Source organism: Gallinula chloropus (assembly GCF_964237585.1).
Source record: "Gallinula chloropus genome assembly, chromosome: 5".
NCBI lineage: Eukaryota > Metazoa > Chordata > Aves > Gruiformes > Rallidae > Gallinula > Gallinula chloropus.
This window is the reverse complement of record NC_140090.1, coordinates 67,427,955-67,452,259: the sequence shown is the minus strand read 5'-3', so window position 1 is coordinate 67,452,259 and position 24,305 is coordinate 67,427,955. Positions and strand designations below refer to the sequence as shown.

At 42.3% G+C, this 24,305-nt stretch overlaps 1 protein-coding gene across 1 annotated transcript in view; it reads left to right on the top strand.

The window, feature by feature from the left end:
- BTRC (beta-transducin repeat containing E3 ubiquitin protein ligase) overlaps positions 1-24,089 on the top strand; it is a gene marked incomplete at its 5' end in the record, with an annotated part of 116,894 nt that extends 92,805 nt beyond the window's left edge. The window contains 11 exons of the mRNA XM_084264375.1: positions 602-833; positions 5,468-5,654; positions 10,023-10,119; positions 10,949-11,086; positions 11,549-11,667; positions 13,974-14,223; positions 14,869-14,987; positions 19,141-19,251; positions 19,816-19,894; positions 22,496-22,689; positions 23,697-24,089. Coding sequence (XP_084120501.1) covers positions 602-833; positions 5,468-5,654; positions 10,023-10,119; positions 10,949-11,086; positions 11,549-11,667; positions 13,974-14,223; positions 14,869-14,987; positions 19,141-19,251; positions 19,816-19,894; positions 22,496-22,657 — 1,494 coding nt within the window. The 3' untranslated portion in view covers positions 22,658-22,689; positions 23,697-24,089. The remainder of the gene's footprint in view (positions 1-601; positions 834-5,467; positions 5,655-10,022; positions 10,120-10,948; positions 11,087-11,548; positions 11,668-13,973; positions 14,224-14,868; positions 14,988-19,140; positions 19,252-19,815; positions 19,895-22,495; positions 22,690-23,696) is intronic.
- Positions 24,090-24,305: the final 216 nt, after the last annotated feature.

Below are 24,305 nucleotides of genomic sequence, written 5' to 3'. Positions count from 1 at the left end.
TGAAATGTCAGTGTTTTGTTTTGTCCCTGAAACTCTTCTTTGAGCTGAGTCCTTCTAACAAGATATTAACGGTGCTCAGAAAGTTGAAAATCTTTTTTTCTGTGAAAAGAAGCATGTACCAAATATCAGGGTGTGTTCTAGTGGCCTTTACTTTCAGGATACAATTCTGTACTCAAGTACTATCATTTTTCTCTCATCCATTCCCTATGAATTCTAGCAGCCGTCCATTCTTCAGGAAAAAAGCAGACTACAAATGCCATTTTCTCTTGGTGCGTTGAAGTAACCGGTAACTGTAGATTAGAAATCCAAGTGCATTTTACTGTCTGCAAGTTGTAAATAGGATTTTGTTTGTGTTAAATTGTTACTCATGGCTTCCTGTCCAAAGAGTCCTTTGTGTGCAGGAGCCAGTGCATTGTCCTGCGGGGCTCTCAGCTTGCGGTGGCTGCGCTCCGACTGACAGCACCACACGGGATACATGGCCTCGGCCAACTTTATTTACCAGCCTACTTTTTCCTTCTGCTTTTTTTCCACAGAAAAATCATAAAACTGGAGCTTCTTTCCATATGTATGATTTGGGTTTTTCTCTCCTTCCTGTTTACAGACAAAACTTGCCAATGGCACTTCCAGTATGATTGTGCCCAAGCAAAGAAAACTGTCTGCAAGCTATGAGAAGGAGAAGGAGCTCTGCGTCAAGTATTTTGAACAGTGGTCTGAGTCTGACCAGGTGGAGTTTGTGGAGCACCTCATCTCCCAGATGTGTCACTACCAGCATGGACATATAAACTCATACCTCAAACCCATGTTGCAGCGGGACTTCATCACTGCACTGCCAGGTATTTCTGCAGGCGGGGGGAGTTGATCCTCTATCTTGTCTTTAAGAAAACTATTCAACTCTGGCCTACCCCTCTTCTAGGGCTGGTTGGCAAACTAGATGCTAGCTTTTGAATGGAAACCTCTGTACCAGTATGAAATGTAGTAATATGTACTGTCTCTCAAGGCATAATCTAATACCACCATGGTCTGGCTAGGAGTAAATGATGGCGCATATATATATATAGTAAGGACAGTCATTGCAAGCCACAGGGCAGGTAGTTGTACTCATAATGTCCACAACGATGCATGAATAACAAACATTTTAAAAATTAAATCTACTACTCTTTTTAGTTGCTTAGCTGAGGTTTTACCATTACTTACTTAGATTTTTTAATATCTCCTTCCTAGTAAAACATCTTCCTGAAGCCATCGCTCAATTATGTGTTTATTGCTAATAGGGAACGGAGGACGTAAGAACAAAGGATGGGAATGTTCTATTTTTTCCACTTCTGTAGTGCTTTCTATTGAGAATCTCAGCTCTTCTCAGATGTGGCATTGGGTGTATCTCACAGAATGCACATGTAAAGTAGTAGTGTACATGCAGTTTTTTTATTGTTTCTGGCGTATAGTTGGGAAAACTGAGGCAGTGGGAGATAAAATTATACAGCAGTAGAGTTTTAGAACCAGACAGAAATTCATGGTGCTCTGGGGTTTTTTTCAGACCATTAGATCATACCTTGGTAGGTAGGTAGATGAATAGATAGATAGATAATAGATTAGCATTCCCATGGCATGGTTCCTTAGTTTCAGATGGACCTGAGCCAAGAGATGCTACAGGTGTTGCCTGTAAATAGCTAGTTGAAGAGAGGCATTTCTTGCCAAAAGCTTGTTCTGTGAATACCTTTGGAGAGCTGCAGAACTCCAACGATTTGTTCAATCCAGTCATTTGATCATTCCTCAGAAAGGATTCCTCAACATGAAATTTAAGTTCTAGGTTTAAAAGATGAAAAAAAGCATGTTGAACTGTAAATTGTACAAAGCATAGAGCACTGCAGGAGTTTTGCTATGAAGTTAAATACATAGACTCACTGGATTTTTAAGCTCATTGTGCCCAGTAATCAAATGGCTGTTGTAGCATTAAAAAAAAAATCCTACTTATGCTAAGTACCTGCTTTATGTTAGTTTTTAGTAGTCCAGTGGCAACAATCTTGTGTACTTTGAGCAGCATTATAACTTGTGGAGCTGTTGTTTCAGAAAAGGAGTATTTTGAAGTGCATTGGTTTCCCAACTTTTAAAGTGGAAGTGTGCATATATAGTTACATACAAAATTTTTCAACATCTTTCTGCACAAAACTCCATCAAAGTAAGCCAGTACAGCTCATTTTCACTTGCTTAATTTCATCCTACAAGCTTTTTTTTCTGAAAATTTTGGGCAAATGTTTTAAATATTTTCAGAGGCATTCAAAATTTCCTAGCCATACCCTATTTGCTGGTGGCCTTTTCACAGTTGCCCAGGAAGCAGCGAATTTTACTGTCTCAGAATTCAGGATAGATGGGAATCAGAGAGCTAATATCTGAGTATTTGAATAGTTGTGGGAAATGCCTGCTTAAATAATGTATGTGCATAATTTGCATGTTTGCAAAGTGCTAATGTCCCAGTGAATTATTTCCTAGAGAAAATTAATGGCAAGGAGTTAGACTGGTGCAGGCTCTGCAGTCTGTGCAGGATGTCCTGAATAAAGGCAGGTTTCTACTGAGCGGAATGGGAAAAGGGAAGGCAAGAAACTGCCTAAGCAAGAGTGATGAACCTAAAATTTCAAATTAAGTCACATAAAAAAAACCCTAAACTTGTTAGGTATTTTTTAGCTTTCTGAAATTCTCAAGTGTTCAGTATTCTGCTTTCATTTTTACTCCTTCATTTTCTCTCCTGTTCTCCCCCTCGAGTAAATAAAACAATAAAGCTACTTCAAAATCATGAGGCATCTTATCTCTGTCCTCCTAGCACTGTCCTGCAAAATAACCAGAATTAAAAGTAGTTTTAGATCGTGGGCACACTTTACTAATATAGAGTAAAATTGGCTCAGGTTATTTTCCCAGTACTTTGGACAGAATTAACATTGCTTGAAAAATACAGCTTAACTGTGTACTTAACAAACTTTGTTCTGTTCTGAAAAATAAGGTCTCTGCTTAGCATTTCCAAGCTGTTTAACATTTTTTATGAAGAAAGTAATTTTTATAAGGGTTTCACGTGTGAAATAACTGAAACATTCCTGTTGGTGTGGAAGGCTGAAGGGCTAATCGTGTTTCACATCGATTTAGCAAAAACTTCTGTGAGCAGAGATTTCTCTTTTTTAAGGAAGCAGTGCTTTGTTTTATATATATATCTGTGAGTTGTGTTGTTCCTTAGAAACATAATAATAAAATTGAGTTTGCAGCCAGGCCAAAATAGCTCTGCCCTTCCACTTCTCATAAATGTGAGAAGGAGAGGACAAACCATTAGTATTCCTTCTCAGTGAAGGGTGTAGGATCAATGGCAATAGGTGACTTACAGTCATGGAAGTGGTTGTGACACCTCATTGCAGCAAGATCTAAAGTGCAGCTACTGAAGATCCAGAAAGGCCAGCAGGTCAGAGGCAGGCTTGTGGGTAAACCAGTTGCTGTGACCAGTTAGTTTATGCAGAGTAGTCCTGCTTTGTAAAGCCACCTGTCTGTTCTCCCCATAAACCAATTTCTTGCTGTCGCCCTGTTTACATGAAGCTGTCAGTGTGGACATTACACAGGCAGGTGTTTCTGAAGGTCCCGGTGGATCTGTAAATGTCTTTGGGACCACTGGAACCAGAGCAGACGGGGAAAGCAGATATACCATCCATTTCCACCCAGTGGAGAGAGCTCAGGGCTGCAGGTGTCAGGCTAGCGAAGCATGGGGAACGATGTCTGGGTGCCTGACCAAATTGCAGAATTCCTGCAGATTCCAGTTCATGTTCACTAAAACATTGTACATCCCTTTCCACGAATCGCTGTAGTGTCAATCTAAATTTACAAACACTTTTTCTTCTTTTTTAAAAAGAATTGTACATAGTGGCTGTATATATCTTTTCAGATTAAATACATAATAAAGGCTGCTGATGCTTTTATTTTGCAGGCTGACATCTAATTTTGCATCTATAAAGATAAGAAATGTCAGGCCTCTTTCTGCACTCTCTAGTTGTGCATGGCATCATTCACGTGCTTTTTCTACTGTATGAATGGAAGCATAAAATGCTGGGCAGAATGTCTCACCCAAAGTGTATTATAAATGTAGGATGTTTGAAAGGAACGAGAGGAGGCACACTGAGTTTTCTCATTTTCATGCATTGGGAGGTAATTTTGAAATCTTTTGGTTGGCAAAAACAAAGGTTGAGCTTTTTCTGTCTCACAAACTCTAATCAGAGTCAGCTGATTGCACACAGTTTGGGTTTGCAGAAATAGAGACATGTGACTGTAAAAATGCACTTGCTGCTTTTTCTGTTGGTCACAAGCAGAGAGATCTTTGAGGCTCTTGTCTTAAAAGCAAGAAAAGATGTATTTAACTCTGTCCCAAATATAAACCAAAGGGAAGATGCATGTAATACCAATCTGCCATGCTTCCTTTTGGGTTGGTCTGAACATTACGCCTGAGGGGTGATGGCATCTAATCTACAACTTTCACAAAGCCTCTGAAATGTGACCTGTGAAGCGAGATAATCTCTGGATGGTGTGTCTCACTTGTGCGTTAAACGGCCTCCACGAGAAGCAGTATTTTTGCAACATCTCATTTAAAAGGCATCTTATTTTCCTGAAGTCTTGTTGGTGATTAAATTTGAGTGGGTAAGGGAACATTTTTACTGAATACATCCATCCAGTTAAGAAACGTAGCATGACCTTCCCTGGGTCCCAGCTATGCAGACGTCACGTTGGGCTGCTTGGTGCTAGCCAGGCAATTGCTTTATGTTTCACTCCAGCCATGTTGAAACAAAGGCAGTCTTGGTGCTTGCACTGGAAAATATTTGCAAATGATACCATTTTGGTGCATATTTTTCCTCCACCCACTAAAATGAATTAAACTAGCAAACCTGCTTCACTTTCTCCTTACACAGCCTCTCCTTCCCTCTCAACTTCCCTGTGCATCTGCATATCTTCCCCTCCCCCATGTCTAAAGGTACCACTACCCTTCAGGGCACACATTGGGAATATATATTTTTTTCTTCATTACGTTTAAAAGCTACTGCTTTAGCAAAAACAGCTTTTGAGCCGTTGGAACATGAGAACAGCTGTAGCAGTGAGATGAGAAATGGTCCTAATATAGAGAGATTTTGGGGGCTGCGTCGCTGAGTTGGAAATGCCATCCATAGAATATCCCCCTAGTGCTAAAACCCATCGAAATAGATTGGAATGACTTCTTGGATTCTTTATTATTTTTAATGACTTGTTGTGTTATATCCAAAGGAAGTTGGAGAACACTGTTCACTCCTGAACTTAGCTGCAAATGCTCTTCTGTGCATTTGGTGCCACTCTGCATGCAGTGGAGGAGATGGAAAGAGAGGGTATCTTTGTACTGTCAACAGGAGTTTGTTTTAAACTCCGTGTCTCCCCATCAAATAATCTTTTGTTGTTTGGTGTTTTCCCCCCACCCCAGCTCGGGGACTGGATCACATTGCTGAGAACATTCTGTCATACCTGGATGCCAAATCGTTGTGTGCTGCTGAGCTGGTGTGCAAGGAGTGGTACCGGGTGACGTCAGACGGCATGCTGTGGAAGAAGCTCATCGAGAGAATGGTCAGGACAGACTCCCTGTGGAGGGGGTTGTCAGAGAGGAGAGGATGGTGAGCAGACTGCATCTTTACCTCTTTTGTCGCCATTCAGGACAGTAGGTGCTGTGTGTTTCAAACCATGTTTGAAGAGGGTTATGTAGCATCCTGAAACATCACTTTGGTTCCAAACCTGAGAGTTGCTTAAATCAAAATCGGTGGGTTGGGGAGCTGAGGTGTCATTTGGCTGTGCAGGCAGTGCGGGGGCTTTTTCCTCACCTTCCTCATCTGATCATGCTCTTATCCCACTGTGACAAGTGAGATATACAGACTGAGATTTTTATGCCCAGCTGTCATTCAGTTCAAATTAAGAAGCTGTGTACGCCCCAGGGGAACACTGAACTAGTCAGCAGTTCAGAGCAGAAGAGGTTTTTTAGGGGTGGCAGTGGGGCAGCATGTGCTATGAATTAGTTGTTTCCTGATAGGTCTGTTTGTTTTCCTCAGCAGATTTTCACTATTAGATATCTGTTTAATTTTGAAACTGGAAGCTGAGGGTAGGTACCACGGAGAATAGGGGACTTTAGAAATGCAGATAGATTAGTTAATAATCAGCTGGAATAGCCTTACTACAGTGTGGGTCTCACTCAAGTTTGAAGCTCTCTGTTAACATTTCATTAGAACTTTCCCTCTCAGGGGTATGTCCTTTAATACATAATTTTCTTTTCCAAGGGTGTCCCTAGGATGTTGGCAGAAAGGAAGCTGGGTATGAATATTTCATAAACAAGATAAAAGTGACAGCTCAGGCATTTTGGTTGCTATTAAAAAGAAAAAGATACAGAGTTGCAAACAAAGACTCTTGTTTTATGGTTAATTTTGTTACACTCTTTGTCTCAAGAAGTAAAGGTGAGTAAATCAGGGTTATGAAACATCCTTTAAAAATAAATACTATTTTGATATGCATCCAATAGTGTAATGTTTATTGAGTGTAAAATAAACACAAGCATGGCGATGGTAGGTAACTTTTACATTCCTTTTACTACCTTGTTCTCTGCAGAACTTCTGTTTTGGGTCTGTATTGTTGAGGTCACAGTAAGTCCAAAGAGGACCTTGAGAGGTTGTTTAGTCCCTCCTGTTTCCCCAAAGGAGGAGCTGCATTTCTCTTAAGCCTTCCCAGATGTTTATCTAACTTGGTTCTTAAAAACCTTCAATGATGGTGATTCCCCAGACCTTACCTGAGCAAGGAATTCCACTCCTTCACTAACTTTAATGTTAGAAAGATTTTCCTAAAATACAGATTGTCTTCCTAGCCGCGATTCAGCGTGTTGTATTTCATCTACACAAACACACAGGACAGTTCCTTACTCTCCTTTTTTAGTAATCTTTTCCATGCTGGGAGATGATCGTACGTTTTGGATGCACTATCAATCCTGTGTTGTGTCATCTTGTCATTCCTGGTTTTCTCTGTTTAGATCACCCTCCCCAAGTACTCCACTCCATTCTTGGAGGATGGTGTAATGAGCTGGATGGGTTACATCTTCTGAGGCATCACTAGAGTTTGGGGGGGTGGGAAGCATTGCTTTGCATGCCATATGGAGGCCACAGCATTTTATGCTTTCCAGTAGAACATGTACTTTAAAAAATAAAAGGGGGGGGGGGGGGCATACTAGTCATTTAATTAACTGGCCTTTCTGTGGAAGTTACTCAGTGGTGAACTTGGCACCTGTACATATCAAATTAGATTCTATTTATTGTTTGGTATTTCTCCATTTTGTCAGGAGCATTATGAGTTTAATCTTGTCCTCCAAAGTGCCTGTAGCTTCTCCCAAATTTAGTATCAATGTCCAGGTAATAAATGCACTCCTTGTTCCATTCTTTGTCATTAATGGAATGTTCAATGATGACACATCTAGGACAGATTCCATGCAGGATCCAAGCTGCCACCCTGTTTGACAGTGCACCATTGGTAAACGGCGCTGTCCAGCCATCTGTGTGTCCATGCTTCTGCTCTTCGAAGATCATACTTCTCTAGCTAAATCATGAGAATAGCTTATGAGGAGAAATTGGGTCAGTTTGACATGGTGTATTCTGGACTGATCAGTTTACCTGTTGTTTGTCATCTTGTAACCTTCCAGGCACTCATCTGATTGACTGTGTGCTCTAGAACTGCTCAGCTGTCAAAGTTGAGTTGGATGGTCCACTATTTCCTTGATGGACCTTCTTCCTTTCTTTGTAAAATGCAAGAGCTACATTTGTCTTTTTCCTGTCCTGTGGAACTTCACCTGTTCTGTACATCTTGTCAGAGATCATAGCTGTTAGTTCTCAAGTTCCTCCCTCCAGATTTGAGAAATAACATCTCCAATTACTAGTCATATGGACACATGACATTTCTGAAAAAACAGTTGCAAATCCTGCTCCTCCTCTCAAAGGACAGTCACATCATGTTACTGCACCTCTTCAGCTTTACCCTGTGTCTTGGAGATTCCTTTGACACAACAGGAGCAAGTTGTGCCCTTTCTTTCAGATTGCCTTCTGATTAGCTCTAGAAGATATGCAGACATGGTGAGTGGTTGAGAGAGGCAGACAAGAAATACCCAATGTGATTGTATCTCTGCCATATAGAGCTTTAGAGCTTGTCATCAGTGCTAACACTGCATAGCACAAGGAGGTGAGTAACTGGACAGTTCAGAGTGATAGGTGGCTGGTGTTACGTGCTTGCAGCTCCTCGCTGTGCACATGGGCTGCCTGATTTCAGCATTTTCAGCTCATGGTTTTACACCAGAAACACCTAGTTCTGCAGCCCAGTGGCCTTCACTCACAGCTTTTCAGGGGGCAGCACAGGTTACACAGATTTAGAGAAATATAAAATAGAAGCCCAAAATCTGGGCATGATTGTGGCCATCTGAATAGTCAATTGAATTGGGCAGTCATCAAAACCTGCAAACAATAGTTCCTTTATCCCAGAGCTGCAGCACAACAGCCACTGGGCTGCTATGAAAACTACAAGCAATCCTTTAGCTGAACAACTGACTCTACATGCAGCAAGGCAAGGCTAATAGGTAGCAGTAAGACCCTGAAGAGATCAGCTGGTAAAGTTAGAAACAACAGACAGCTTTTCAGGCATGTAGGCTTGTACACCAATTGTCATAGAGCTCCCCCAAGTCTTCTGCCCTAGGTATTTATCTCCAAAGTGTTTTTCATCTCCTTGGGCTGATAATACTCATATGTACCCTTCCAGACTGGATCAAAGTAAATGGGCAACTAGTTAGTGGTTTGCCTGTGTCCATGTGTCCCCTCTTCACATGTGTTTGTCCCCATATGAACAGCTGCGGCTCTCTGTATTTGAAGACTCAGATGATTGCTCTGTCTGCAGTGGAAAGCACCTTTCTCTCAAGTCATACTTAAAGTGTTTTATTTATAGAATTATTAGAAGTTCTTTAGCATTTGTTATTTGTTATTTGTATATTGTTATAAGGCCTTATAACCTAAAAATTTTGTTTCATCACTGTAATTTCCCTAGTTCTTGTACATCAGGGCAGCAAATGTACAGCCCCTTAAATGAGTTGGAAGGTTTACTGTATGGAAAGGACAAGAAAGAAATGCTCAAGGAAGTGTTGAACAATTAATTATGCTATAATGGAGCAAGGGAGGAAGAAGTGGAGAGCTGGCCCAGTGTAAACTCTGTGCCTCTGATGCCAGGATTACACTCGGAGGCATTTGTGCCTCTCTCCACTTTGTGAGGCATATTGCCAGGCAGAACAGCAGTTAGTACGCCCATGGTGGGGTTTACTAGCTTCCACACCGTGTTTGGTGGCTTCTTAACTTCAGGATGAGGAATTAAAGTTTTTTACACAGCAGGTAGTGATTGCCGTTTACAGATTTTTTTTTGTAGCAAAAATCTAGCTTGGGATATGAGTATTCCAAATCAGTGTTGGAATGAGGGAGGCACCACAGATGAAGTGTTTGTTACCAAAATATAGGAGGAGCAATAAAATGTCCATGTACCGAACCTGATAACTGTTCCTGCTAGTGCAGATAGAAGCTAGCCCTGAACGCATAGTGAGTTTGAGGATTCCTTGGCTTCTCTCATTTTCTTTGTGTGCTTTATTTTAAAGGTGACCTCTGATGTGGGTATGTGTATTGTGGGCGTGAGCTCTTCTCACCTCCTGTTGAGTTGAACGGGCTCATGTCTATAGTAGAGAACAGTTTTCCCTTCCCTGAATGACTAGGCACAGAATTCCATCAGTATTTCAGTGTCAAAGCGCAACACTGACATGTTGCAGGACAAACAAGGAACCACCCTGTCTTACTAAGTAAATTAAATTTGAGTATGAATCTGTCTGTGCTTTTCAGCAGTGGTTACCCATTTGTAAACTGCCAGGAAGACATTTCTCCAAAATGCTGAAACATGATTTGTGTTCAGTGGGAGTGTTCTTTGTCTTCCAGGGGACAGTATCTATTTAAAAATAAACCTCCTGATGGGACTGCACCACCCAACTCCTTCTACAGAGCACTTTATCCCAAAATTATACAGGACATAGAGGTAAGAAACAGCTTCCATATCTGGTGGTGTTTGGTGGTTTGCTTTTAAATCTCTCTGATTTATTCATGATGCTGAAATCCTAATAAGTCTTTAAATCTGATGTGTCTGTGTTTGTCCAGAGGCTGTAGGTCTGAGATAGTTAAATAAACTCCCAGGCTTCACTGCATCTGTAGACAGAGGATGAGTCGGATTGTTCAGTGAGCTATTTGAAGATGGAGCCTCTGTACCTTTAATGACAGATACCACAGCAGCACCATACTGCCTTGGCTTTTTCTATCCCACAGCACTTTGCTCCACCCGTCACAGATGAGACGTAATATGATGTTAGGGGCAGGTATCAGGAGCTGCACCAGGGAGAAGGTGCATTGTTGCAGACTGCAGTCCTAAGACCCAGGGAAACAGGAGGCACCTGAGCATGGCTGCCTTGTATCTAATGTGGTCAAAACACCATGTTCTGCTAGTTTCCTAACAGCAAAAGCAGTGCTCAGTCACAGTTGTGAAAAGTTTGTACAAGCACTTAGCTGGAGCTCAACTGAGATTTTCTCTGCAGTTGTTTTGTCCTTGAGTCACAGGGGATTAAGAGCTGGAGATAGAAAAAAGCTTCTAGGACACTTCTCCCTCACCATTCCAGATAACACAGATGAGTTTAGCCACGATGTTTTCCAGGCTTTTATCCGTTTAATCAGTTCTATTACATGTGTTACTTCTTCTAGAAGGGCCTGATTGCAGGAAAAAGTGTGAAGAAAAGGATCTGCTCTCTTCTCAAAAAATGGGGAGACAGTTCTGTGCTTTATTTTTACTCCTCTTTTGTCTCCTGTCTCTCCTCAAGACAATAGAGTCAAACTGGCGGTGTGGAAGGCACAGTTTACAGAGGATTCACTGCCGGAGCGAGACAAGCAAAGGGGTTTATTGTTTACAGTACGATGATCAGAAGATCGTAAGTGGCCTACGAGACAATACTATTAAGGTGAGAATGCTCACTAATGGCATGCAGTGTCTATGCCATAAATACTGGTGTCCTAATTTCTGTGACACCTACTCAATCTCTTCTTAGTAACCTAGCCTTCTCCTTCCCCCACCTCACACCAGCACAGCATGTATGCTTCTTTTATCTGGCAAGAGAGACCCCATTTTCTTACAGACTTCGCTAGCAGAGTTTTTGCCCATCAGTAATTACAGGCAGCGTAATTACCATGCCCTGTGCTCCGATGAGAAGGGTGAAACTAATGTTCATAGTAAAGCCAGTAATATCAGGGATGTTAATGTAGTGCACCAATGAGTCTGTAGAAGACCCTACAGACTCCACTAAGTATGTTCTAACTGCACTATGGTTGATGAGTTATAGTAAAAACCAGACCAGTCAAACCAGTAAGTGCAGAAAGATTAAAATCTTACTGAGCTGTCTGGTTTTGAATGTTTCCTATCTTAGATCTGGGATAAGAACACATTGGAGTGCAAGAGAATTCTCACCGGCCACACGGGTTCTGTCCTGTGCCTCCAGTACGATGAGCGGGTGATCATTACTGGATCTTCAGACTCAACAGTCAGGTTTGTGCTTGTGATTTGGAAGTTTCTGTTTGCCTCTTAAGATGAAATGATTTTTTCCTAAATGTGTGCTGTTCAGTCAGCTCCTTGATGTAGTTCAGCATATTTGTTCAGGAGTGTACTGTCCTTGTTTATCAGATGTCCGTGCAAATGACTGTCAAGGAGAAATGAGAACCTAAGCAAAGGCCAGTCAAAATCAAGATGACTTAGAAAGGCCATCTGGCACTTCACCAAGGTTTTGCATGTTTTGACACTCTCTGAGAAAGTTTTAAATTCTCGTTGAGAATAACTTTTTAAAAGTTGATTGAAGGTTTCAAAGCAAGTTTAGTCATCCATTGTCACATAATTTTAACAAGAGATGTATGACTAGATCTCCTGTGACTTTTAATTGATTTTCAGCATGATGTGTATTTTTATTACATCTTTCTAACCTTGCTTTCCTTCTAGTCTCCAGCAAAAGGCTGGACAGCTAAAGTCAGCACTTACAGTGCATGCTGTGCTGATGTGAAGTTCACTAGACATATTACAGGATCCCAGAGAGTCTAAGACAGTCATATATGAGTTAGTGAATTGCAATACACACTTGAATGTTGAAGGAGCAAGTCTGTCTTGTCTATTTTGTTATATATTCTCTTCTTTTCAGAGTACAGACAGTACCCATGCAGTGAAGTTATAGAAACGAAAATCTGTGTCAGTGGCCTTTTATGAAGCAATATTAGCATGTGTTCCTATGGCTGCAAGCCCTTCATGGTTATGACCGTGCTTGCATGTGAACTACCACTGTTGGGCTAATAACCATTAAATTTAGTTCCTGACATGTGATGCATGCAGTCTTGTGGTGCTGCTAGATTTTGGGGTCCTAGCATTAGTAGGAATCCAAAATTTCGGCAACACCACCTGCCTGGGGACTGTGTGGGAACTGCACTGTGTGAAACAGATCGCAAAAGGAGAGGCTGGTATCTGTAACAAGCACTATCGTCTTCATATCAGGCCAGGCAGGCCAAATTGCAGACTGGCTACTTGCCCAGAAATACTTTGTTTCCCACTGTATCTCTAAATGTTTGTGCAGACCCCAGAGGCACATAGGATGCATCACTTTTATCCTTGGGTCTCCTCAGGAAGAGGGGCTTCATCCAATAGACAGTACAGATGGGCTCTTAATGCTTCTGAGATCTCAGGCATGCACTTGTCCAAAGAAGTCAGTAGGTCTCCAGCTCCTGTTCAGTTTGGCAACCCTCTCTGCAAACTGCTCATGTCTTAATGGCTCAGGTCTCCAGTCTGTGGGTTGTTCTCCTTTGCATTTTATAATTGGAATGTAGTTCTCTTTCACAGTTATAGTCCATAAGTTGATGCACTTCAGCCTCCACAGTTAGCAAATAAGACATTAGAAGTCTTTCTCACATCTTGCCTTGTCTTGCTGCTTGCCTTATTGGCAGAGAAAGGTTTTAACTTCCACGGTGTCTGATGTGCCTGATGATACAGCCATTTTCTGCTCTCACGTAGTGCATCTGGGATACAGGTGTGATAGTGCCAAAATAAACCTCTTCATGGAGGGTTAAAGAAGTTTGACAACAAAATGGCCCAAAAGAAACATTTTTAAGGCTTAAAATCTTCATTTCCAGCCCTGGAAGTTCTGTGTGAAGACTTTGTCGTAACTTTCATCTTAAATTATCTTTCAGCTGAAACAGTTGGTTCCAATAACATTAAACTGACATAAATACTCTATCTTAATTTGGGAATTCAGCACATTCCTGGAATGTAGCTGTGTACCAGATGCACTGCAGGGTAAACGCAATTCGTGGTGCAACTTGTGGCAATTACTTACATTTGTTTGAAAAGTGTTATCTTCTGCTTCTGTATAAATTATCCTTTGAGCTGATAGTCCTGTGAGAGAGGTCAAAAATTAAACCTGTCACTGAACTTGCTTCTCCACGATTAAGTTCTCATCGACTGGAAGTGGAATGTGTAGTGGGCTGGCACAAGCAGGAAACATCAGTCTTTAAGGCCGTCTATCTCATACCTTTCCTCAGCACTAAATTCCCTTAATTAAAGAATGTTTTTTTCCTGGCTGGGTTATTTTTATGGTGTTAACTGCATTGCAGGGTTTTTGGCTGCTGGACTGTCTCGATGTATGCATAATCAACGAGTTTATATAATAGATCTTTTAATGAACTATTTAAAAGATGCAGGTATACCTTGTGGTGTTTGCTTCTCTAATAGTCCTAGAGAGTCAGTTACCTCTCTCACTGCAGAAAACCCACTGGACAGTTTTTTAACTCTTCTCTATGGTTTGAAATCTGAAACTGCAGGGTTTGGGACGTGAACGCTGGCGAGATGCTGAATACACTGATCCACCACTGCGAAGCAGTACTGCACCTCCGTTTCAACAACGGCATGATGGTGACGTGCTCCAAAGACCGATCCATTGCCGTGTGGGACATGGCTTCACCAACAGACATCACGCTGAGGAGGGTGCTAGTAGGGCACCGAGCTGCTGTCAACGTAGTGGACTTTGATGACAAGTACATTGTATCAGCATCAGGTGACAGAACTATAAAGGTGAGGTGTTTCAGAGATGCTTTATTTGCAGCACTGGGGTATTTAGTAACCAAGAACAAGAATCAGTCAGGGAAAATGGTCCTTTGCAGTTATTACACAGATCTTCCTTTAGCGGCAGTGTTCTGCTGCTCATTTCCCTTCACCCCTCCTCTGTTGAGCTTGCACAGCTTGTTTATGTATGGCAAATCAGATCCAGGTACAGCTGCAGTTGAGAACGGGTGTTTTTTCTGTGTTCTTTTTCAACTTAACCACTTCCATAATCTGTTCAGGATCAGTCATTCAAATAGTTTTCAGAGGACAATGCGGGGTCGTAAGTGAAGGTGAGTGGATAGGAGTCATTTAAGTGTTACTGCTGTGATCCCAGTCAGCAGCGTTAAAACTGAGGAAGATTGAGATCCTGTCTAAATCACAGATGGAGAATGCTAAAGCCTGATTTTGGAAGCTGATTCTCATATGATGTGGCAAAAATCTGTGTACAGTGACCCTAACACTTGTAGACTATAGTCATGAGTCACCAGAGTGGTAATGATGATAGCATCTTCAATGAAGAGCATTCTGGATGCACCTATGTATCATACAGATACTGGCTTTTGTTAGTCTCTTCTTAATAACTTTGTGTGGTTCCTTCCCCCCTTTCTGTCGTAGGTATGGAACACTAGTACCTGTGAATTTGTGCGCACCTTAAATGGCCATAAACGAGGCATTGCATGTCTGCAGTACAGAGACAGGCTAGTAGTGAGCGGCTCTTCAGATAATACTATCAGGTGAGAGACACACTCCCCTTTGCAGAGCTCTGTGCAAGCCCATTGTCTTAGATTCCCTGGGATGTGTGGAGGTTAGGCAGCTGAAGTGCTCAGTACCCTTGTCATCTTTGAAATATGCTTCCTTTGGTATAGAACATTGGGAACTACTGGAAAGAGATATTAGAAGCCTGTTTTACTGTGTTGTCTTTCATCCTCCATATCTCAAGAGTCCCATACTAATCAACAAGTTGCATTGCTCTGACAATTCTAGTGTATGAAAGAGCTGGCAAGTACCACTTTCTGTGATGTCCTCTTGTGATATTTTAATTGGGCTATGTGTCTAGTTAAAGGGGTCAGATTCGCAGTAAGAGGCATTTAATCCTCTGCAGAAATCCTCCTGGGCTCTCGCCAAACTCTTCTTGTGGTACTTGGCACCTGGTTAAGTTTGGAACAGCTGGTTTAGAACACAAAGTTCAGTTTGCTGCCTTTTGCACTTCTCCAGCTGCCCCGGTTGCAATCTGAGATTTAACTCCTGGTATCATGAGCCAGGATTTCTCCCTACATCCTGCAGCTGCTGGCAGTGGGATGTCCCACCAATCTCCAATAGTAATGTACATAATGTAGGGAAATGGCCCTGTCTTATAAGCAGCAACCTCCCTTTTGTCTTTGTCATTGCTTTTAATAATTGTCTGCCTTCTGATAAAGCTTGAAAGCTGGACAGTGTAAGCAGAAACCTTTCACTTTGCATGTCAGTAATTTCACCTCAGTGAGAATGATTTGTACTGCTGTTTGCCTGTGGACTTCATTTGCAACACACTGGCTCTCCCTGCTTTGCATTCTGTAGGAAAATGCTCCTTTGGTTGACATCACCAGGTCATTGGGCCAGGTGTGAGTATAGGGCTGCCTAAGAGCATGACCAAGAGAGATGGAACGTCTCTCTCTCTACCAGGCATCGTGTAAGAGTAGCACCACTTACACATGGTGAGAGCTCCTGCACGGCAAACAGAAAAGAATAACCCTTTGCCATTGGTCTCTGAATTAGAGTAAAAAGTAATTAAATATTACAGCAGTTAGGGAATTATCTAAAATATGATTTGCAATGCTAATAAAAATAAACTTCAAGATAGCAATAATGCTAAAGAGGAATACAGTTACTTTTATGCCTATGTTGGACAAAATCACTAGTTGACAGATAAATTGTGCTAGAATTTCAGGAATGTTGGTGGTGAATCCTAATGAAAGTCAAGTTTGGCAGTTGTGTGGGCAAGGCACAAGACTTACCTGGTCACATTGTTTTCTCCCAGCCATTAGCAGAGGGCACCTGTCAGTGGAAGGGTGATTAAGAAAGGGCAGGTTACTAAGTCATCTTTGTGGGTGGTTCATTGTTTTCTATGCTTCATTTTAATCTGCTGTAAAATGCTATATGTTGTGTGTTGGCCTTTAGAAGGCTCCATCTCCTGATACAGAATTTTAAGTTCATCCTTCCTCAGTTGCAGGGAAACTTTTTCCAAAAAGATGACTCTGTGATTTCTACTTTTGCAACTATAAATGTGCAGACATGTGAAGTAGCTGAGAAATCATCTTTCTTCTGTAGAGAAACTCCACGTATAAAAGTCATTCAAGTTTTATTTTAGGCCAGAAATGTTACCAGTGTATGAGGACACAGTTACGTAGGCATCGCTGTCATTGTGCCGAGTTCCATCTGGTAGAAATTGTTCCCTCAAGTTTAATCCAATCACTTCAGTATCTGAGCCTCTAGGGCCAAAGTTCTTAATTGCTACAGACAAGCATGGTATAGAAAAAAGGGGAAAAAAAAGGAAGATAATTTAGAGCAAGGAAATAGAATCATCTTGGGCTAATATTTAGACGAGTGGTTGGTTTGTATGTGTGTGTTCAACCTCCAGTGTGTGCACACATGGGCATCTGATACTGGACTGTTTAGACCAAAGCATTTTCTCTAGAAGATGGAGATTCAGACTCACCTGTCTTCTGTACAACTCCTGGCTCTGCCAGGACTTCCAAGTGAATTAAAAGCTGAGATAATTACAGACCTTCCCCTACTTCCAGAAAATGTCCTAAAGCTATAGGAAGGAAGAGTGGTAGTGCTTTTAACTGCTTACACTTGGTACTGATTTTTTTTTTCTAGTTAATTCTCAAGCCATAAGAGTAGTGCTCTTGCTATTTGGTCTTCTGACTATTTAAAGTAGAAATTTGAGAAGGTTATCAAATCTGGGAGGTACCCTTGGCAGATCATCTCTTCTAATCCCGTTCAGATTCAGGTAAAACCTAAACTGAGATTTAAAACTACAGACCTGCATTAGTGTGATGCAGCCTCCTAGAGCTGCTGGCAATCTCAGGATTGATGGCAAGGAATGGAAACACATGGCACGGAAGTTCCTGGCACAAGATTGCTCTTCAGACCTTTCTGCACCAGTTAATTTCTGGCATTGTATGTCCTGTTTACAGTCCTTGAGAGACTTAATGCTCTCTGGCCAACCAGAGTGCCTTTGGCTGACCTTTGCTATGGAGTTGCTTGCTCTGTCCTTGACCAGTGTGCTGGTACTCACATGAAAACTATTGGGATCTTCACAGATTCCTGAAAGCTCAACTTTACAGGTCAAATACTCACCTTGGGCTCCTCATTGGCCTCAGATGGGTACGTGGAGAAGTCCTTTCCCAGTTCTATAGGGACAGAGGAGTTCAGTTCCTTCCTCTGTTGTCCAAAGTGGGAGTAGCTTGTTGTGGCAGGACAGCTGCAATCCTTATCCACCAACTTGGGTTATTCTCTGAGGGACCTCAGGAGTAAAATATGTGGGGACAATTTGTCTCTTTCTGCTTTTGTCTCAAGGAAAAGTGACCTGACCCCTCAGCAGCTGTACTGCTTCGAGATGTGTCACCCAGAGAAAGTCCATGAACCTGCCCGTATTTCTCACTCCTGTGAAGTCCGTGTCAGTCTGATTGCTAACTGATGAACACGTAGAACATTTGTGGCTGCATTCTTTCAGCTGTGTGGCAGGGAGCTGCAGCACATACTGCTGTTAAGATCCCCCTATGAGCAGAGGATGTCTTGGGCAGAGCTGGAGCACCTCTAAACAATACATGTCAAAGAATTCCAGTTCTTGTGGGCAAGCAGTCTTTGTTTATCCATGGTAGTTGGGAGTTATGTCAAAGACCTGACAGAAGCATGGAAAAGAAATAGACTTACTTCATAACTCTTTCAAGTGTTTCTTAAACATTTTTCAAGGTAGTGTGTAAGTGTAAAAAACACAGAATCACAGAATTGTAGGGGTTGGAAGTGACCTCAAGAGATCATTGGGTCCAACCCAAAAATTGTAATGTAATTTAATTTCTACTGCATACTAAAAATCCTTCCCAGAGCCCAGATGTGTACAGTTGGGAGAACAGCACATCGCCATGTCTTTCTCTGGGATACTGTGTGCTGGGTTTGGTGCCAGAACTTTTTAAAATGTATTGGATTATTAGGAACAGTTAACAGAGGGCCACAGGAATTGTTTGGGAGCAAAAAGAAATGTATTACACAATACTAAGTGTAGAGTGCCCATATATGCCTAGGGTCCCTAGATTACAGTAAACATACCTGCAGTGGGAGAAATGAGAAATAAAAAGGGCATGTTAATTCTTGTACTTTCACCACTCTGTGGTGATGTCTCAGTTTGTCTGATGTTAGTCTCCAAATCCAAAACAGTCATGTAGGGGTACAGAAAGGGCAGTTGTTCCCTGTGAAGGTGATCTTACCCATTGGAACAAGCTACCAATGGGATTGGTAAATCTCCCTCTCTTAACATCTTAAAATAAAGGCAGGATGCTTTTATGGAAAATTATTTTCAGTGAAATAAAGTTATGAGGCTCACTGTGAAGATAACTGGAAGATATCCTGTGTTACTGGAGCAATAGCTGCTAGATACAAGTGGTCTTAACATTTTTGGATCTCTGACTCATCTCCCATGTGATATTATAATGTAACAGGGTCATGTTGAAAAGCATGCATCTGCTTAACAGCAGGAAGCAGTGATCAGTGTAGCTTGGATCTTCTTTGTTGTTTCATTGTAATCTTTATTTCCAAGTTTCCATTAGCTACAAGCAAAGAGTGAATGTGTCATTGTGATGATCAGATACTCAGAAATTCTTGGTGTTGCTTTGTACTGTCTTCCAGGCTGTGGGATATCGAGTGTGGGGCGTGTTTACGAGTACTGGAAGGCCATGAAGAGTTGGTGAGATGCATACGCTTTGATAACAAGAGGATAGTCAGTGGGGCATATGATGGGTGAGGCCGTCAGTGCATCTTCCTGCTCCTTCTCACATCCCACTTTGCTGTATCTTCCTTATCAATATCAGACCCCTTGTATGTCATACCAAGCAGACCTTGTCATGGCCAGTAAATCAGGACAAAGTATACTTTATTTTCTTGTTTTGAAGCCAGTCAGTGTGGTTTGAAGTGTGTGGTCCAATTCTTTAGCTTGTAAGAATACCTGACTGACTCAACCTGAAACCTCTTGTAGTTGAACCACTGGTAAGAACAATCTATCCCATCTGTAGTTGTCTTGTGAGCTGTTTGCCATCACAAACTAGGTATCTGCATTCCCATGTGTTAGTTATTGCCACCTGGGTTTTATGTGTTTTACTTTGTTGACAGCCAGTTTTTTTCTCCCATTAAGCTCTGTAAGCTTTACAAAGGGGAAATGCAAGAACCAGGTCTCCAGAGCAGAAGGATTGCTGTAATTTTCCTTGAACTGGTGTATTAGCTAAGCTGTATTAACAGTTAATTTTTTCTGCAAGCACCTGCTCTTTTTAATGAAGCCATGATGTTTGTCCATTTTTTGACTACTAGGAAAATCAAAGTATGGGATCTTGTGGCTGCTTTGGACCCCCGTGCTCCAGCAGGGACCCTCTGCTTGCGAACCCTTGTGGTAAGTGGTTTTGGTAGGGTTGGTGGAGGGGGCAGAGAAGTGTGCTTGATCAGGGCTGCCTTGAGTCGTGGAAACTCAAGTCAGCCTAACCCACTCTGCAGGATGGATCTAGAAATAATTTCTAGGGCTTCTGGCTTTTGTGGGTGTCCAACTTTTCTTCTGAAAATTCTCATTGACAAAGGAGTACTAAATGTATCCATTTTTTCGCTAAGAAGTGTTTGGGCAGTGTTGGAGTTGGTATAGTTAAACCTTTCCCTGCTGTGGTGTGTGACTATATTCAGTGCTCTAAACCAAGAGCATACTGAGGCTGTCTTGATTGTCTAAAAGTGTGGTTACCTTCACCAGCTGAGCTGTGCTAGCTGACCTTCTGTACACTCATCAACCACCTGAATTGCTGCCGGTGCTGTAGATTTCACTAAAGTGTTTTACTTTACATTTGGTGCAGGCTGTGAGGGTTACTGTGACTCCATTGACAGGCAGTAGATCATTAAGCCGTGCTAACTCTTTTCCAATCATGTATTTGGACCATAAGCTCCAGAGTAAGAGTCTGTGAGAGCCTTGGATGCCTGCAGGTACTGTGTTGAAAAACCTTCTTGTTAGCCAAATAGAACTGCAAATAGTTTCGTGGCTGAAATCCAGAAAACCCCTTTGTCATCGGCCACCCAGTTCCAAACTGTGGAACAACTCTGTGCCTATGAGCACATATCCCAAGAGGCTGACTTCAGCTTGGTGTTAGTACTGCTCCTGCTCCAGCCTGAGACAAATGTGTGCCTAGTAACCTGTAGACTTAATTTAACTGGTGCGATTTCCTCTGCATTTTCCAGCAGTGGACAGCCAAAGTGCCCCAGCTAATTATATTATAAATCAGAAGCGGTGGGATAGAAACACTAGAGGAATCTCAACACACAGTTACTCATAAATCCCCATTTGATAGCGATGGAGGGGGCCAGAAGAGGGGGGCAGAGGAGGCTGTTGTGGTGCTTTTAGGACTTTTCATGTTTTTGACAACAGGGTGTCCTTATACCCACTTACCCATGGTTTGGGTTTTGGGGTTTTTTTTTCCTCTTCCCTCAGCCTCCAAAATTAAACCTGGCTACACAATGAATATCGTGAGTCTCCTGCTGCTTGTGTTCAATTTTCAAACAGTAGGAGGAAAGTGCACAGATAACAAATGCTCGCTGCATGCCAGGTCCCTTCCAGTTTTGTCTTCCATTAGCTGGAACAGTGGCCACATGAATTTGACAGAAGCTTTCCAGGCACAGAAAAAGCACAGGGTTCAGCTTTTCTTGCTGAGGTTCAGGTCCTTGTGGCCTCAACTTTGGGTGTGCAGCCTGCTTATTGCCCCTGCAATGGGCACAAAAGTAGGAGTTTTGGAAACAAGCTTTGGAAGTACTTCTCTCTCTCCACTCTTTCTCTGTCTTGGCATTTTTTGGTACACAGTCCCTCAGTGCATCTGACTGCCATACTGGTGTTTTTCAGCAAGGGCTTCACTTATTTCACTGCTACTACACAGACCCCGGGAAAGCATTTCTCTTTGGTATTTTTTGTATTTTCAGTTAATTTAATTTAAAAATGCCGATTATCACTTGAAAGCTGCTGTTGTGCTTTGCAAAGCAAGCAGTATTTTTGTAGCCCTGTGCTGTAAGACAGAAGCTTCCTGTTTAGTAGCCAGCAATTCTCTTTTGTCTAAATATTTGAGAAACCTCTATTTTCAGTACTAAAATATTTTAAAGTATGTTTTTTCTCCTGACCCTAGCCCCCTTAAAACACGTGAGCACTGAGGAGGAATATATTATTAATAGAAGTGGTAGGGCTCACTCTACTTGCATGGTTTCAGTTCCAGGGAGGCCACTGCTCACTCTTGCAGCAGTGTAAGCACCAAGAAAAAGACAGGCAACACAAAAGGGAAAGCATAGTGGATTTGCTCTGTGATACCCAGGATCTTGCCGTTCCCTCCTCCTGTTAATTACAGTCTGAACTCTTGCCAAGTCGTCATGCCATTTCCACTCAGCCTCAGAGCAGACTGCAGACCGCCTGTGAAGCGTGCCCTTTCTAGTTCATATTTTTAGAACTGCTCAGGAGGAATTATTACAGTGTCACTGGACTTTACAACAAGCTCCTTAGTGTCTTCCTGTATTAAGCTCTTTCCTCTTCAGCAGTGGCAGTGGTGCCAAGCCTTGAATTGCGAGGCTCTCATCTCTCCCCCTGTAACCTGCTGCCTCTGGGAGTGCTGTGATTTCGGGAAGGAGTTTCACCGTGGAGCAAGGAAGACAGTGCTTCTGTCAGCCTCCCTAGACTCAGTTGTGAGGTGGAAGGAGCTTTGTTTGTTCTGCACAGTGCAAGTCCAATATTGGGATTAAAGGAGTAACAGGATAACTGTAATGTAAACTTCCTGTGAGCAAAATATTTGGATATGGCAAACCCCTTCACTGAAAGAGGGCTTTCTGTTTACACTGTGTGATGGTGATGCACAGTGTGTCCTGGGCTTTACTAAGAAGTTAATGTAGCCCTAGAATCCAAGGCCAGGTTAATCATTTGTGCTCCATCCCAGGTGCCAGCAAGTTTGTGAAGTAACATTCTGTGTCTCCCACTTGCATTTAGGAGCATTCTGGAAGAGTCTTTCGACTTCAGTTTGACGAGTTCCAGATCGTCAGCAGCTCACACGATGACACCATCCTCATCTGGGATTTTCTGAATGACCCAGCTACACAAGCAGAATCCACTCGTTCCCCGTCCAGAACATACACCTACATCTCAAGATAAATAACACTACACTGTACCTCACACTCGCACAGGTAAAAACAAATTAAAACCAATAAAATCAGGCCCAAAGTTGACACTGGATGTAGTGTGAGCATGCTGCTTGAATAACTGGCTGGGTCTATCAGTATTTCTCATCTTGTCCTGTAAAAGGGCAGGAATGGTTTTGATACCTTAGAATAGGAACTTTGTTTTAGGATTTGTGTCATGTGGTGGCTGTGAGCTCCCCCGAAGAACTCCTCCTCCTCTGTCTATCATCATCAATAATTAAATCAGCTATCACTGCTGTCCAGAAGGAAGAAGGGTTTCTGTAGAGCGAGTAGAGCAGCTGCTGCTTAACAAGGGGATGCAGATGGCCTGACCCTGGGCAGTTGTCACCTCGCAGGAGGGTTTTGCCAAGAAGCGTCAGCTTTATTCCCTCCCTCTGAAGTGGTGACCATTCTTCTCACTGCAGCAAGCTGATTCAAGAGAGCAGTTTGGCTAGGGGAGGAGACACTGAGGCACAAGCCCAGGCAAATTTAATCGAGATGCATCAACATGCAAAATAATTTACTGATAGGGCTTAGTCCTCATTCTCTCTAGCATAGCAGGAGCATTAAATTGTTCGTATCAAGCCTGGCTGGTTTGCCCATCGCCTTACCCTTCTGTCTTTGCCAGCACAGTGTAGGGAGGACATAATATTTCATATGTTTGGGTCGGTTGTAGAGTGGATTTGATGTGTACGAGTGGAGTGGGATAGCATGACTGCCCACATTGGTGGGTACATGCACAATTACTGTTAATAGCTTGAGAAAAATGGCAGAAGAGCTGACAGGCTTCTGCAGGGGGGTGTCCATGGTGACATTTTCGTCTTAAAGTGCTCTGTCTTGGGGTGCATCCTGTATTCCATTGGTTTGATTGGTAAATGTACAGTGACACTACAGATCTGTCAGATCCACTGTCTTGATTTTCTCTGACCCTGGTCAATCAGGTGTTCTTTTAAATTATTAAAAGACGTAGTACGAGTAGGGTTTGTTTGGTTTGTTCTGTTTTTTATTCCCAGGACTCATTTAAGCTGCAGTATTTAAATTATCTGCCAATGCCAGGACAAAAGAACTATCCACGTAACCAATACTTGCTGAAGAGAGAGGCTCTCAGACTTGTTTCTGGAACAAAGTTGGCATGCGGTTGATCTCAGACAGGGTCTACTCGGCGCGGCTGACTGCTAAAGTGCTGCTATATCAGAAGATGACTTTTATCTTTCATGAACAGTTAACATTTTTAAACCTTCCCATCCCTTCCCTCCCTTGTCCCCCTCTTCCTGTTTCACTCCTATTCCCTTTACCCTGTTTGGTTCCCCTCCAAACCCAGTCACAGATGTCCTATGAATATATTTAAGATGTTTGCCAGAATGTGTTGCTTTGCTGTTAAGCAGAAGACTTATAGCCACAGTGCATCCTGCTGAGAGAGTCACTTCAGGGTGGGTGGGAGGGTGGGTGGGGAGGAGGCTGCTACTCTCAGACCGAAATCAATATCCATTGCTAGGCGTTTGAAAAAGCATTCAGCTCTGAAGAGCAACAGAAACACTTATAACAGCTAGACCAGCCCCCCGGCTCCAACTTCCCTGCAGCTTTTGGCTGTTCTGACTGCAGACTTATTTTTTGTAGAGAGA